The 16,763-nt window shown below is 39.9% G+C and overlaps 1 protein-coding gene across 7 annotated transcripts in view; it reads left to right on the top strand.

The window, feature by feature from the left end:
• Nucleotides 1-16,763, top strand: part of PDE8A (phosphodiesterase 8A) — a 157,350-nt gene that overhangs the window by 121,463 nt on the left and 19,124 nt on the right. For all 7 annotated transcript variants that reach the window (XM_027801108.2, XM_055715219.1, XM_027801105.2 and 4 more), the window contains 9 exons: nucleotides 1,512-1,702; nucleotides 2,915-2,971; nucleotides 5,269-5,326; nucleotides 6,803-6,891; nucleotides 7,126-7,204; nucleotides 8,803-8,940; nucleotides 14,088-14,176; nucleotides 15,847-15,898; nucleotides 15,999-16,041. In XM_027801108.2, coding sequence (XP_027656909.1) covers nucleotides 1,512-1,702; nucleotides 2,915-2,971; nucleotides 5,269-5,326; nucleotides 6,803-6,891; nucleotides 7,126-7,204; nucleotides 8,803-8,940; nucleotides 14,088-14,176; nucleotides 15,847-15,898; nucleotides 15,999-16,041 — 796 coding nt within the window. The remainder of the gene's footprint in view (nucleotides 1-1,511; nucleotides 1,703-2,914; nucleotides 2,972-5,268; nucleotides 5,327-6,802; nucleotides 6,892-7,125; nucleotides 7,205-8,802; nucleotides 8,941-14,087; nucleotides 14,177-15,846; nucleotides 15,899-15,998; nucleotides 16,042-16,763) is intronic.

Here is a 16,763-nt window from a genome sequence, read left to right as displayed (position 1 = left end):
GAGAAGTTAGACAACACCACATTTGTGCCAGAGTCCATCATACAGCTCTGATCTGCTGCTTTTCTGTGCTATTGCTGAAAACCATTCTTAAGTGTTACAGATTAACTTCACTAAATATAGCCCAAACTATGGCATGTTTTTGCAAAAGTTTTGCAGGTTGCTATAAAAGGAATCTGAACTAAATGAGTACAAAGTCCTTCATTCTTACAAAAGTATGTACTACACAGAAATGTTAAGATTTACTGGTAGACATTTCACCAACTTGGTCCAAAGTGTAACCAGCACTGGAATTCCTAAAATCACCCAGAAGATAAAGGACACTGGGATGTGGTGCAAGTTACACATGCTCCACATTATTTTCTGACCAAAACATACATCTTAAGTGTGGTTTGAATAAATTACTGGAAGATTGGTGTCTTGAGACAATAGCCCAAATGCTGGTTTAGTTATCCATCTTTCCAAAAGGCTGCATATACTGAGTCATCCACAAAATCAACATTAACACAGAACTATAGTCTGCCATTCTGTGTGTTCTTTCAAGCAAAAGAAGTTTTCTTCTACAAAACATTATCCTGATACAAAGCACAATCACATCAGTGAGAGTCTTAGCAGGCTTTGTGTTTATCTTCTGTACCATATTCAATCGTAGAATTTGAAATACATTTTAGAAGGAATTGGGCCTTATCATACCTGTAGTATGTAGGCATTGTATTGATATTAAAAAGGCTCAGAAAGGTTAATATTATTGGCAATTACCTAATGTTAGGACAGAGCTGATAGTGGCTCACAGATCTGACTTCCAGTTCTGGATTTCAGCCACGGTAATCTCCTTCTGTGTTACAAATCCCATGGCAAGCTTTGCTTAGGAGTCGCGTGGGGACATACTTCATATGCAGAGGTACTGCCTGTGATTCCAGTCTCGCATGAGTTCATCTCAAGCAGCCTATCTGTAGTTTGCAGAAACCCTGCAGAGTGGGCTGCATCCAGTGCTGTGGGGAGCTAGAATGAGATGAAAAGGAAGGCACGTTTTTCATCATGCCATTGAAGCACTGGTAAATACCAATTCACACAGGGTGAACCATGACTTTTTTTTTTTTTTCTGGAATATCATCTGGCAAGAAAAATAGAATCCAAGAAAATAGTTGTATACGAGGCAATTTCAGTGAAGAAAAGTAGACTCGCTGTTATAGCATGTACACTGCCTGAAATATATGTATCTAGTCGCAACTGATTGCCCAAGCTCTCTTTGTAACTAATGATGAGAGAGCCACTTCCCGGCCTTGTTCATCCCATGTGGATATAAATGGCTCTGGCACACAAGTTTTATCCACTTGAAACACCTCTGTATACAGACAATTTATAAAAAGCAATAGTCTGTAGAAAGCAATTCGGTTAGAAACAATGGATTAAGCCTTGGAAGTGGCTTTACAAAACGTGTTAACAACAGGCAAAAATCACAGAATCTACTATACATGTAAGATGTTTGTAATGATTCACTGTCTTTAACTCAGGTACTTTTAGTATTTGCCAAAGAAGATGACCAGAGTAACGGGTTCCGTTGGGCATGTGAGAAAGCTGGATTTCGGTGTAATATTACCAGGACACCTGAATCTGCACTAGAATGTTTTCTTGATAAACATCATGACATTATCATTATTGACCATAGACATTCCAGATACTTTGATGCAGAAGCATTATGCAGGTAAGCAACATTTCAGTGTAATCAATGCTTAACTATATAGCTGACACATCATCAAAGGTTTTTTTGCTTTTATATGACCCTTTTATAAAATTGGTCAAATATTGGGGGTTTTTTGGACAGGTGTCCATTGGCAGCATCAAATACTGTTACCTCAGTGCTTTACATCTTACAGCTGCAGCATTTTTGGTTGTGTGCTAGGGTATCTGGAGCTTAAACTGGCTTGGAGCCACAGTGTACATATTTCTTGCCATAGTGAACTGGTTTGGTTTGGTTTACGGTTGTGGGGTTTTTTTTTCCAAATACCTGGTTCGTTGTTTGCACATTAAATTAACTGTGAAGATAGCTTGTGCCACCAAGCAATGTAATGAATACATTCACTTCATTAGCGTTCTGAGCATTAGTGTTCATTTTTTGAAATACCACTTGCTGTTGAGTAACTCCAGATGTGGATAGGAAATATTTCGTGTGCACGTTTCTGTATCTACAACACTTGAAAATCTGTTATGAAGAGCAAAGTTGCAAACTAAGTCCAAAAATACTTCTACAAACTGCGAAGTATGAAAAAAGGGGGAAAGGGCTTGCCTTTTGAGTGTCCCCACAGAGACTTGACAGGCAGTGGTGCCTCGCTTCAGTGACTTTCCAGTGAAATACCCTTTGGGAATGTGTCTAGACTAAATGGCAGTCTGAGGGGTGGGGGTGGTGGGGTCAGGTTATGTACCCTGGGTGAGTGTGGTGGGTTCAGGGCACTGGGACAAAGGCCCTTCTTGCTAAACTACAGTAACTAGATAAGATCTTTGTCAGGCAAAGGCTAGGTATCAGCAGTGTTCCCCATGTTACATTTTTCCCGTTCTGTCTCAGAATAAAGTAAAACGTTCCTTAAATGAGTGAAGCGAAGTCCTGCAGACAAGTCTGTTCTGTGCTGTTTCAGAGGGGAAATTTTTTTTGCTATTTCCCCCCTGAGAGTATGTGAGATTTAGGTTAATCTACATTCTCTGTGTCTCTTGTTGGTTTTTTTTTCATGGACTCACAGATATTGCTAAACTAATTCTCCTTTCTTAGTCATCCAGCAGGCTCAGGATTTGATTTTTGTTTTGTTGTTAAACCCTTTAAAAGAAAGACTTTAAGAAAAGTACTGTGTGAAGGTTCTGTAAAATCATGTTTTCTGAAATGTGAACTTAAACAAATGTTAAATGATTTGCTTTTCATTTAAAGGTCTATCAGAAGAACAAAACCCTCGGAAAATACAGTCATTATTGGTGTAGTACAAAGGTAAATACTTGTGTCTTTACTTTCACATGTGTTAAAGAAAATGTAATTATTATAATTGTAAAAGTAAATGCTACATTAAAAAACTTAAATTAGAACTTCTTACTGTGCTAGTGGTAATGTGTTATACCAGACAGTTTTTACCATCCTTGACTATAGGATTGGGACAGGATTTTTGATTTCTAGTTTTTACTAAAGAATTTTGACTTTGGGTCTTGTTTATTCCCATCTCCTCATCGTTGCAGGCTTTGGGAGTATATTTCAAACAACCTCATCAACATGATGTACAGAACTGTGGAACTGCCTTATAGATCTGTATTTTTAACTTTTCTTGATCCATCTTTCAGTCTGATTAATCACAGCACGAACAGGAGATCTGCTGAATTACAAAAAAAGATACAGAACAATTTGATCAGTACAAAGTAGCATCTGATCATAGAAATTTTAAAAGTAAAATAGACTATATTATGACATCTCGGTAAAGCACTGCATGTATTTTTTTCCTACTCTTCTCTCTGAAAACATTACTTCTATATAATAAAATAATTTAACAGTAAAAAAAAAAAAAAAGAAAGCAATATATTTAATCTGAAATGAAATAAATGGAAGATAATTTCCTCAGAGTAAAATTTAGGGAGTGTCCACTTCTCAGAAAATATTTATACTGGGAAGTGATTCTGTGTTGAAATTTCCTATTAAAAAACCCATTTGCCACCACCATCTCTAGTGAACAAAAGACCCCAGTTAAACATTTCAAGGGATTCCATTCTGAATATAATTTTCCATGTTTTTATGTCAGGAAGTCTTCTGCCTATGGTAACCATTGCTTCTACAATCAGAATTGTCACTCATCAAACTAACACAAAAGAGGAAAAAAAGGAGCAAAAGAGCAAATAGTGATTCAAGAGCTGTTTCATGTATATCAGAGAGAAAGACACCTGTGGTTCTGTGGGACAGAAGCTTCTTTTGCAACGTAGGAGAGCTTGGAAGCTGGGCTTGCTGACTCACAATTAGGAAGTTGCTCAAAAGGTTTTTTTCCCTGCAGTTCATTTTTGTCTTTTCAAAATGTTCGCATCGTGCATTGGGACACAATAATAGTCCCTCACAGTGACGGTATCTCAGAAGCCTGAGTTCTCAAACTTTTCAGATGTGTCTAGTGTCCCTGTCTACAGAAAACTTCAGAAACCAGTGTGCCTTCCACTGGGGCTGAGCTGGCTGTGTCAAGCTCCCATGTGCTAAACACAAACGTTCTGGAGTCACCATTTAGAATTTCACAGACAGAGAACTTTCACACTTTTCCTTTCTTGCTGCAAGAAGCATGCTTGTGAAGAAGCCTGACATTTAGCCAGTAACATACGGAGGATAATCTTCATTTTCCTGCCATTCAGTTTATTGTTTTTTCTTTTTGTTGTGTTTTGGGTTATTTTTCCCCTGCAGAATGCCTGTCTTTGTGCTTCTGGGAGGGAGCATTACCAGATAACTGGTAATGGGGAAATTTTTCTGTCAGCTGTCCTTCTCTCTCTGCTTAATCTTGGGCAAACTGTGTACTTTAGCAGGCATCATTCTCTTCTCATGCATAAGAAACAAGTGGACAGTAAGCAAAGAGGTGCCATGAGATCCAAAATTTCACATATAAATAAAAGCCATTGTGCCATCTGCTAAACCTGACCAGCTTCCATCTGCTCATTTACAGAAACTTAATGTAATGGCCTTTCTTCCAAATTCCAGCCATACGTTCAAATATGCTGAGTATCTTTTAACAGTTAGTATAGCCAAATTTTTAAAAGTTATTCAGATATATAATTTTTAGGAGTACATCCTCCCAAAGTGACCTGCTAGAAGGCACTGGCTAGGCAACACCATAAAATCAATCCTCATTCAGGCATCTTGAGTGGCCCACCTAAGATCTGGTACACCTAGATGACAAGTAATTTCTTAAAACTTCGTCCATGTAGATATCCAAGTGCATCTTTGACTAAGGACAGCATAAACAACAAAGAATCCAGTACCAAAAAAGAAATACTCCAGCAACAGCTAATTTTTATTCTTGAAGCATTATTTTTTTGTGATGTAAGCAGCTCATTACATACAAAAAGGAAAATAAAATTTTGGCTTATCCACGTCAAAGATGAAAGCTTATAAAACCCACAAACACCGTGTTGTATTCATAGATCCTGTAAGGATCTAGCCACATTAGGCTTTAGTGTGACATCTGGGGTACAGGTATGTCAATGGCTTGTGAAACTGGGTCTCAGTTGATTACAGAAATAATCTCTGACTTTGTCATCCTTCTTTAAAAGGCATGCTGATCGTGAAGAGTCATCAATATTGCCCCTGATCTCTGCTGGCTTCACAAGGGTGTGTATCTGTTATACTCCTCTAGGTTGCTCTGACGTTTCAAAATTGTCATGCAAGAAACTATGCAGAAGTTTGGCCGTCAGTGAGCGTTTGTGTCAGTAATCCAATCTGTAAATGTTGTTCATGCTGCTTATTCTTATACATGTATTGAAACTCTGAACTCCCATACACCAGTAGAATTAGAATGATTCTGACTAAGCAGGTGGACATTCTCGGGAATGTTAGAAGTGCTGAGACTTTTCTACTTTATGCATGTATTTCAGAGTAGGTATATGATGCTCTGCTTGTGAAGTTGACACTGACAAAATTGACTAGTGACTGTAGCAGAGCCAGAGAGCAGCTTGCAATGAACCACAGAATGTGCTGTGGGAAATCTCTTCTATCAAATGTCGATTCGCATCTGTAAACAGGCTTCAGACACTGCCAAGTGGTATTATCTATTGTTTGGAGGCACCTGAAAAGTATTACATTGAATCTGTTCCTTGGCAACGATTCCAGTTAAGCAGAAAAGGTGCTTATTAGTGCGTCACTTAAGTGGATTCCTCATTGCATGAAGCTGACAATGTAACAAAAAGGTACATGATTTACAGTGTGATACAAGAGTATTTGGTTGCATGCTCACCAGATTATTTTGCTCTCCCAGCACAATCCATTTGCACCTGTTTGCTTATTTGTTGTAAGGTCCCAGCACAGGAAACGCTAGAGCCTGAAAATAACGGTGCTTAGATATACAGAGCCATTCCACTGGGCAGATAAGTAATCTGACAGCGGTTCTGAATTATTTATGCATCAGAGCCTTGGAGATGGGCTAATGGCAAAGTACAGAAAATTTTGTTCAGCAGCCTTGATGTGGTGGCTTATGTTTAATAATCAGTCTTCCCTCCTGAACTATCAATGTCTGTGGCAGTTTAGTATGAATGAAGATTTAACATTCAGGCTCGCACCTGGTAAATAAGAGATGTTTTAAAAAAAAATAATCAAAGATACTGAGGTCATTGCTGTACAAGCCCCAGGTTGAATAGTTGTATCCAATGGCAGGTATGTATGTCAGGAGGTTTTGCGTCCTTCTGTGCGTGCAATTTTGGGGTATCAGCAATTGGAAACTGATAATAATCTCAAATTTTGATGACTTGAGACACAACGTAATTTTTTCACTGTTTAAATAAGTAGCATGAAAGCATATAACTTCATTAAAGTAGATGTTTTAATATATTGATCCTGCTGACAATCACAGAGAATAAACAGATTGTTTCAACCTCATTGCAACGATGATCTGTCACCTTTACGAAATGCAGTAACCTGAAGAATTTTACTAGTCCCAAAAAATAATCTTCTCATGTTGCTTGTGTTACAACATGTTCATTTTTGGCATATCTACTCCTTTTTAGTTCTTTATCAAGCAAAAGAAAACAGAACTTCATACCCTTGAGTATGGAAATGTGTATTAATGAAATATTTCTAACCTTTTATTTGCAGAGATATGTAGAAAATTCTAATATAATGGCCTGTTACAATGAGTTGATTCAGCTGGAATTTGGACAGGTGCAGGCACAATTCAAACTAAGGTAATGTTACCAAAAACATTATCAACCAAAACAATGCCAATTCAGCCACATCCTTAAAGGAGTATTTATTTTACTGTACCATAGTTAATTATAGAATTTCAGTTAGCTGAAGAAAATATGTTAATCATTAAAGTACAGCTTCATTCACTATGGAGTTGCAATACCTTATTGTCATATACAATTAAGAATTACATGGATTAAATTTAATCAGATGCCTTTTTTTTTTGTCTCCAGGGCATGTAATTCGTTATTTACGGCATTAGAGAAAAGTCAAGAAGCCATTGAGATCACAAGTGAAGACCATGTCATACAGGTTTGTTCCAGTTACTTTTATAAGTACAGAAAATTGTTCTGTGGGCTGACTGTGTTTTATTTTATCCATGATTACATTTACTCTTCCTTACAGTACAAGAATCTAACCTAACTTAATGGTTCTGAAAGGGTTGGAGTAAGGTTAGCTGCAGAGTAGCATTTTCTTGATTTAAAACACCTTGCATAAATCAAGTCCATTTTAAGGGAAATTGTTGCTTCTGAATGAATAAGGATTTACTCTCTTGGGGTTTTCTTTTATAATTATGCTTTTATATCATGAACGGATGTAGCCACTGGCTTATATACATTCTTTTCCAGAAATATTGTACGTTAATTTGATGCTCCTGAAAAGTAAATCTAATTGATGTTCTAGTTAAATAAAGCTTTTTTTGATTGTTTTTTTTTCTTCTGAAATGGATACTGTTTGATGCATTGGAATCGTTTTTGAATGTAATCCTCTCTTAGAAATTTCTTTTAAAAAGGGAAAAGAAATTATACTTAGGTTTTCAGACTTGAAAACATGATCCTTATAAGGACATTAGTTCCGTCCCTAGCTATGAAAGGCAGTGAGTAGTGATTTTATTATCAGTAAAGAGTCTGAGTTTGAGCCTCTGGGAATTATAACATGCATATAAATTGTACCCTCTTGACCCAAATCTTGACAATGGCAGTTTCATTGAAGGAGGATGTGCCTTTTTCATCCCTTTTACAAAAATAACAGAACACATCCTGAAGTTGTTGTAAATATGTATTTCCAGACCATATTTTGTCCCTCTGCTGGCAGCCCTAGAATATGAGAGAATCAACATGTGCAAGAGTCTTGGAGCTCCGGCAGGCAGGGCTTTCTCACTCACATAGGGAAAGCTCTTTGGAAGGAACCTCTAGAAGCAGAGAGCATGCAGTAGCACCCTTTTAATTTCTTGTATACTGAGACATTGTAAGTTGTGAGGCATTCAGATGCTGTTATGACATGTGTCTGTAACTCGGCTAGCGAGAAGGTCATGAAGGGGTGGGCTATGGGTACCAATCTTCCATTTTGTTGGGCAAGGGCCACAAAATTGCAGCGAAATGCAACATTCAGTTCAGAGAGGAAGCTGTTTTATTAGATTCCACTTCTTCTAGTCTGCATGGCTGGGATTTGCCTGGATAGGGGAATAGTGGTGGTTGGCCCTTACGCACAATAAGGTGATGAATTTGTCAATAGATAAGGTTAATAGTCCTGGGGTGTCCCACCATCTAGTTTGTGATTTTTAGGAACCCTGTGGTAGGTTTGAGGTTTATAGATTTGAGAACTGAGTGAGCTCATTTTTCAGGAATTGAATGTCTGTCTAAACTCTGTAGATATGTAATACTCAGCTGTTTCCATAATTTCCCTCTCTTTGCTCACATGCATACACTCTGTGCAACTCTTGTAGCATGGATGTTCCTGTTTTGCTTCACAAAGGAAAAAATGTAGGCATCTTTCTCAGGAGCAGTACACGTGGAGATTTATTTAAGGCTGGGAAAGAGATCCCTTGGTTTAGCAAACTGAAGAAAAAGGGATTCTGTTGTGCTTTAAGTATTCTGTTGAATGGGTTTTTGTTTGTTTTTATTTCACAGTACGTCAATCCTGCTTTTGAAACAATGATGGGCTATCAAATAGGTGAACTAATAGAAAAGGAATTAACAGAAGTGCCTATAAATGAAAAAAAAGCTGATTTCCTAGATACTATTAATTCCTGCATAAAGATAGGAAAGGTGAGTAATGGCATTGTATCACTTATCATTTGCTACCTGTAAAAGCTATTATGGTCCAGGGATGACACATGATGTAACTTGAAGCTTCACCAACACATACCATACGCAGCTTTCTTACTCAAACAAGAAGAGGAACTAAAAAATGCTCATTTTTTAAGGGCTTCTTTCTCTTTTCTTGCTTGGAAGAGGTACATGTCTTACAAAAATAAGTGACTTGCTGTGTTTCTTTATAATATATGCTGTATGTGGCAAAAGGTGTGGGAATTACTGAAAAGAAGTAAGATGCATGCACATGTTATCCAGTGTGATGTAAATGAGAAAAGAACCATGCTGAAGTATTTTGGCATGGAATGTGGAAGCTGATTTGAAAATTCAGAATGTAAAAATGTCAGAAGAGACATTTGCAGTATCACTTGAGAGTGATAGGCAGGGTCAGCTGTCAGCTGCCAATACCTTTTATTCTCTAATGACGTGGGAGCTGTCTAACGGATTTCCATTAGGAATGTTTGTTGTGCCAAGATGTTGCAGGAGGAAGTGCAGCTAGCATCAAGGGAGGTCATTGCGGAGAGACGTTACTGTTTGCTTGGTAGGTCCATGATAGTCCTGTGGGACTGTGTGGCTGTAGTGTGATAATTCATCTAGGAGCTTTCATTTTCATTTTGACAGTGAGTTGTAAATGCTTCTGTTGTCATTGAACATGTCATAGTACCTGATAAGAAGAAGGTCATGGAGATTGCACAAAGAGATGTGGGAATTGGTCTGTTTGTAGATGCATCATGGCCTGTGCTCAAACCTGAGTCAGGATAGCAAGGTGGGTCATACTGACTGGCCGTGGGGAAGCAGCATGTTGCTGACACAGAGCAGGTTGATGCTAAAATGAATCATGGTGCTCCGTGTATCTAGGCAGTGATGCAAAAGCACCGATGCAAAACTGTGATGAGTCACACTCTGTAAATCAGGGTACTAACACAAGTATTCATCAACAAAAGCTGCATTCTAGCTGGATGCATGTTGCATGTGCATTTCAACAAGAGCGTGTCTCGCATTTCTACAAGTATTGGCCTTTTGGAAGGCATCCCAGCAGTAGACAATAGCTTGGATTATGGTGCTCCGCACTTCTGTTGCCTGACTGAAATTATTCCAGTAAATGTGTGTAGTACTAAACTGATGTTAGGAGGGAGTATTTGTTAAGTTACGATTCAAATACATTAGACATGTCAGTTCTCAAGACCTGAAGTGATCTAATTCTTAATATTATAGTTTGCTGATAAAAATTTCTTTAATAACGAAAATATATTTTACTGTACGAATGATAGAAATCTAACCCTAATCCATCTCTTTCCTTGCACTTATTTTATTCCTGGCTCTAGGACTTCCAACTGTGAGGGATAATGAAATACTGCTTATTTAAACCTGTCTGGAATAGCTTAAGCTGTTTTAGGTGGATATATTCTGTTTTCATGGTTTTTGTATCTTCCTTTGAAACATTTTATAGTATGTAGTCAATGTAGCCTTACATTTATCTATTAGTAGAAAAGTTAATTGCAAATTCAATTCTTACAGGAAGTTTTTTGAATAGAAGTTAACTGTGTGGAGCAACCTTTGATGTACTGCAGCCTTTTGAAGGTGCTTTAGTTTGGAATCATTTGTGTCAAGATGTTACAGCATTTTCAGGGGTGCCTAACTTGTGTCTGGATCATTCTGACATAGTCTGTATGTTGTTTTCAGGCTTGTGATTTCTTTATATCCTGACTTTAAAAGCCTGCTTCCCATTATACAAGGCTATATATTGGCTACTGTAGGTTATAGCATACTAAAAAAGCCAACTGTCTACTACTGTGATATTTTTCTGTCAACATATTTGGTTGTTCTGTTTTGAACAAACGTGGAAATGTAACAGAAATAATAGAAAGCAACATCTTCTGATCTTTAGAAAAATGCAAGCTGTATAAAATCTACATCTAGTCTTTAAATGGAATTTAGGAAGATGAAATGTCTTGGAGCATTTGCCCTCTCGTGCTGACAAACAGCCCTGTGAGCAAGTTCAGTATATTCAAACAAAAGTTCATAGGCATTAAACACAAAAATTGCTAATTGCATGGTACATAGGGATTCTTGGGTCAGGATATTGTTTCTCTCAGCAAAAAAAATATATCTCTGGAAGTTCATTTTTGGTTGCTACAGCTGGCTGTAATTTGCAAGAAGCCAGCATTATTGAAAGGCATTTTCATCCATCCATCCTTGATGAGTTAAAAAACAAGTGTATTTTCTTCATTCTTCTGTGTCATGGTTCAGATTACATCCATTAAGATGAAATCTAGAACTCTTGCAGCCTCTGATCACTGCAGTTTGACACAAAGCTCTTTATCTTAGTTTTGATTTTTGGGAAGTGGATAGCTATCGATAAATCAGGCAAGACATGGAGTTCCTTTCACTCCTTGGGAATTACTTGCAAGACGGCTGTCTACAAAGGAGGTGGGAGAGCGATCACAAGTCCATGATAAAGGGCTACGGCTATTCCTTCCTAACTCAGCCTTACTTTCTGTGAGATTGTTTTCATGACATCTTGTGTTTATTTTGGTTTGCTGTCTACAAGTAGCTTGCTGAACTTGGCTGTCTAGTGCAAGAAGCCCCAGTCTGAAAGGAAGGCTGGATTGCTGTGCATGTAGGAGTGCTCAGCGGATAGATGCCTGCCATGGCTGCCCTGATGAAGTTGGAAACCTCGGTGTTGATTCTATTAAAGAGTCAAAACGTGTTTTTTTCCTGTGTATGGTTTTCACTTTGCATTGGATGCCAGCATGCCAGGCCATGCAGAGGTGACCGATCACTGTACTTGTGTGGCTGCAATGTAGCTGTAACGATGCGCTTGACTGACAGCATGTCTTGTGAAGTAGCTCTTCTCTGTTGGATTGCTGACAGAGGCTCTGTGAGAGAGCATATGGTATTCTTAAAATATATTTAAGTAACATCCCTAGGAGAACGTTACCTACCAGCAGGAGTTTGGCTTGGACCTCCTATTTCTCAGAATTCTGCTGACCTTTTTCCTCACACATTTCCAACTACAGTTTCACAGGTTTTAGAAAATCACGAGGTAAAAAAATCAATCTGTTGACTAAGAAGAACTCATTAGTGAATAACCTGTCTTGAAAAGGATGCACTTTCGATGCAGAAATTATCCAATCTGTACCTTATGACTTCACCCTTTTGTGCATATTCTGCGTTTATTACGTGGGTCAGAGATCAGTTACTTATCTGTGCCTCATCCTGGTTGTCAGGAAACTATTGATATGCATACTTCTAATCATGAGAGCATTGGATTTTGTGATGTTTGCTTTATATTCATTTGTATTCCTCACGCAGCTCACAGGAGAAGATATTATGCTCACTTCACAAATTGTTATGCACAGTTCTTTTCTCCCACAGATCTTTGGAAAAGCCTTTCCTATTTTTTTCTGCACAGCCTGTCACCGTGCAGCTCTCTGTGGGCTGGAGTCTTTATTTGCTGGCTCCATCAACATAAATGCAAAACTGTTCTCTCTGTACCTGTGCTTTGGCCTGCTTGACTGCAAGATCTGTCAGTCTAACATAAATAAATATGTATCATGTGCTTCATGAAGGTATTTTCACATATGTTTGTGCAATCCGATCTTCAGTCTGTTGAACTCAACTGAAAGACAGCAGTTGGCATGGGTACTTTGAATTAAGTAAATATGCAATACGGAATCAATTATTTATTAATCACTTGGTATTTATTAGATGCCCAGCTCAAAATACGCATCTGTTAAAAAAAGACTACCACTAGCAATTCTAGGGGTGGAAATGTCTAGGCGAGATTGTAAATCTTGTCGGCTGCCAGGTTACAAAAGAGTGGCTCTGTTGGAAAGTTACTGGCCTCTGTGCTGCTGCCAGAAATGCAAGGGGGAGACTCAGGGTTCCCAGATTTTGCTTTCCCTGAGTTTTCCTAAATAGCCCTGTGAGGGGGGCAACCGTAGTCCAGGCACCACGCGCGAGGGGGGACCCAGGGAGGTCCGTCAGTGTCGTGGTATGTGTCTTTGCTGTGGTAGTTGCAGCGCAATTTGGAAGCAACAGCAGCGTGGTGAGGGGATTGGGAAGGGGCAGCAGGTGAGGAAGGGGCTCGTGCCCCGGTGTGCGCTGGAGCCCCGTGTAGCTGTGTCTGTGTGTGCCAGCGCCGGAGATGTCCTGCACAGCGCGGGGGGGGCTCTGCTGCGGGGAGCTGGTTGGTGAGAGTGACGCCTTCTGGATTTAAAATCTCTAAATTACAAAAGCAATTGTTTTAACGGTATTTTATTTAAAAGCATGTCTTAAACAAGGGAGAAGGGACACTTCCCTGAGTCCTGTTGAAAGAGAAAATGAGGCTCTGTGCTAGAAACAGATGTCTCATTTCCAGAGTAAAAAAAAAAAAAAGACTTCTTACTGCAAAATGAAAAATTCCTTACCACCCTGTCTTTTTTCCCCCCATTTAAGAATTTTATCAAAAAATGATGATACTGGCAGTGACAATCTGATGCTTCAGAAATTGTCTACTTATATATGAACCTGAAAACAGGGTGGTTTTAGAGGAGAGGTCAGCAGATGCGAGGCAGAACCCCATAGCTATTTTACTAGGCTTTTTTGCTTAAAAAAAAAAAAAAAAAAGGATAAATCTCTGCCACTTTTTGAGACTGAACTGATGTGTGGAAAGTAAATGTGCTAGGATACCAAAGCACTTTTAGTCACAGATATATTTAATGTTAACTGGTGATAAGACTTCCCAAGGCTGCAGGAGGGATGGTGCAGTGCACAGGTGCAGGCGGACAGGTCAGCGTAGTAGTTTCTCCTCAATGTTCCTGCCCAGGGGAGGTCAGTGCAGTCGGGGAGAAGGGCAGGCAGGTCAGTGGGGCAGTCCCAGCCTTGCAGTGCGTGGTCCTGGGGCACGGCAGGGCAGGCTGCCCCTCGGGAACTTCTCTGTGCGTTGGCAGCAACACGGTGACCTGCAGGGTAGTTGTAAGGAGTTTGGGGCTAAGCAGGGTTTAAGCAGTCCTGGCTGGTTTTGCATTGTAAGACGGGTTTCAATGAAAAAAGGTATGAAGCTACAGCTTCTCTTCCTGTTTTATCTGAGCTTCCTTCCACTTGAATTCATCTTTCAGGAATGGCAAGGAATGTACTATGCGAAAAAGAAAAACGGAGATAGCATACAACAAAATGTGAAGATACTACCTGTCATTGGACAGGGAGGGTAAGTATGAAAGCTAAAGCTGTGATTTAGGTCTAAATCAGGGCTCAGTTTGGAGTCCAGCTGATTTCAGCAGGTACTGGATTATTCTGTTACTGAGTACGAAGGAGCAGTTGAGGGACCTGGGGGGGTTCAGCCTGGAGAGGAGGGGGCTCAGGGGGGACCTCATCGCTCCCCACAGCTGCTGCAAGGGGCTGCAGCGAGGGGGGGTCAGTCTCTTCCCCCAGGTCACAAGTGACAGGACAAGAGGAACCGGCCTCAAGTTGTGCCAGGGGAGGCTTAGATTGGAGATTAGGAAAAACGTCTTCGCTGGAAGGGTGGTCAGGCACTGGCACAGGCTGCCCAGGGGTGAGGTGGAATCACTGTGCCTGGGGGCGTTTAAAAAACACACAGATGCGGTGCTCAGGGACATGGTTTAGTGGTGGGCTTGGCCGTCCTGGGTTAGTGGTTGGACTTGATGATCTTAAAGGTCTTTTCCAACGTAAGTGGCTCTATGAGTCTATGATTACACAAGAAAGGGAGCCTCAGACCTCTGCATTTAATTCCTTGGGGCATAATCAACTTTACGTGCTCTGTGCAGGGAAAGTGAAGTTCTCCTAATTCTCCCCAAAAAGGACTCAAAAATCTAGATGTGCTTATTTGTGACTCTGACTCTTCGAATACTCTCTGAAGTGCAAGTGCACCCTCCTCTCTTTCTGTGCATTGTGTTGGGACCACCAGGACCTACATCCTGTTCCGCTGTGCACCTGTACTATGTCCTTCCCTGCTCACCTACTCATGGCTGCTGCCGAGTGTCTTTATGTGATGAGGTCACCGTGTGCTTTGATCCTGGTCAAAATTCAAGCATGTCTTGATTTTTGTGCAACTTCTGCCTGGTCCCCAAGTGGAGCATTTGGAGCACACAGCTATATGTTAGTTATTGGTACATTTATGATGAGCCCTTCTATACTATATTGGGAAAGAAAGTGGATGAGGTTGCATGCAGGAGTAGTTTCAAAGGCCTCTAAGGCAACATGAAACATTAATTAAAAGCACAGCACATTATATTCCAGACTTGGCTGAGACGGTTGTTTACGAAGGTGTATCTTCATGAAGGAAAGGCCAAATGCAGCCTCTTCATGCAGTTACTTCCTAAAAAAAACGTGGTTTGGGTTGATTTCATCCCTGGAAGTAATTCTCTACTGTCCATCAATAGAGTGAAAACATATTTTCAGCTTAAGATGCCAAACTTGTAAGACAAGTATGTATTACATACATTGCTACTTACAGAACAATGTAAGCCCATTTGAAGCTGGCATAGAAAGCTTTCTGGTAATTAAGGGTGTAGTTTTCAGTTTGATTGCTCTATCCCTAAATCATGTTGAAGGTTTTGATTGTTGGACTGCACTGTTGCGTGTTTTGCATTTATATCATATCTGAAACATCCAACAGTAACCCAGAAGAAGCTGGGGCGGGGGAAGGAAGCAGAAAGAGACAATCTTTGCAAAAGATGCTTCCATTTTGTATTCCCCATCACATGAAGAACTATAGAATTTTTTCCATTCCTACTTGAGCCTTCCTGCCAGAACAGGATTTGTCCTATATTAATTTGTTGCTCTTAACCATTTTGTGTATCAGCACTGAATTAGAGCTGAGGTTTGGATGGGAATTAACACACTGTTTTTTGCCTACAGAAAGATTAGACACTATGTGTCAATTAGTAGACTGTGCAATGACAACAATAAGGTAAGTGAAAATAATGCTATGCTTGCTTTAGTTTGAGTCCTAAATATTACAAAACAATAGGAAAGTTCTGACTAACTGGGTTTCTCATACTAAATTGTAGGTGGAGAAGACATGTGAATGTATTCAGGCTGAATCTCAGACAGGTATGACACATCTTTTCTGTCCTAGTAAGTGGAGAACATACCTGGAGAAGGAGTAAAACCAGTTGTTAGTCATCTGACTGAAAACCACAGTTGCACAGGACAGTCTGAACAGTACTGTTTAGCTAGTGATAAGCTGGGAATCCAGCTTAAAAGGCGGGAAAAAAAATACAAGCCCTCTCCACCTGCCTCATTTGTTTTACAAGTGATATAAAGCAACCCACCCTGGAAAATGCAGTAATAGGGCCCCAGGTTGGTATTGTGGTATTGCTGGATTCAGCGTCACAGTTCAGTTGTAGGTAGTGGATCCCTATGACAAAATCAGTAATGAGAAGGATGCTGTCTAGTCATCATGTTGCTGTGGGTGGTCTGTAGCTAGTGGCGTGTATGTTTGCTTTTAACTGTATTGTGGGGTATTTGCATGTGGGTGGAAATGAGGATGACCAACACTACCATTCACCCGTATCCCATGTATCAACACCTTAATGAAGACATCCTTGGCATCCATGCTGCAGGTTCTTGTTAACTGTCACCTTGGTAGCACAGGTTGTATCTGTTGGAGTCAGTGAGGGACCTGGGATATATTGCCTACGTTGCTAGCATGTACTCTGCTTTGGTCCCCGGGTTCTTTGTGGCAGTTGTTGCCTGAATGAACTCGGGTGTGTTCCACAAATTGTATTCACAACTCCAGTTGTGTCACTCTGTCAAGAGAGGAACTTTCCCTT

Source organism: Falco cherrug, chromosome 7, assembly GCF_023634085.1.
Source record: "Falco cherrug isolate bFalChe1 chromosome 7, bFalChe1.pri, whole genome shotgun sequence".
In the NCBI taxonomy this organism is placed as follows: domain Eukaryota; kingdom Metazoa; phylum Chordata; class Aves; order Falconiformes; family Falconidae; genus Falco; species Falco cherrug.
Note: the sequence above shows the minus strand (reverse complement) of the source record. Positions and strands in the feature narration are given on the sequence as shown.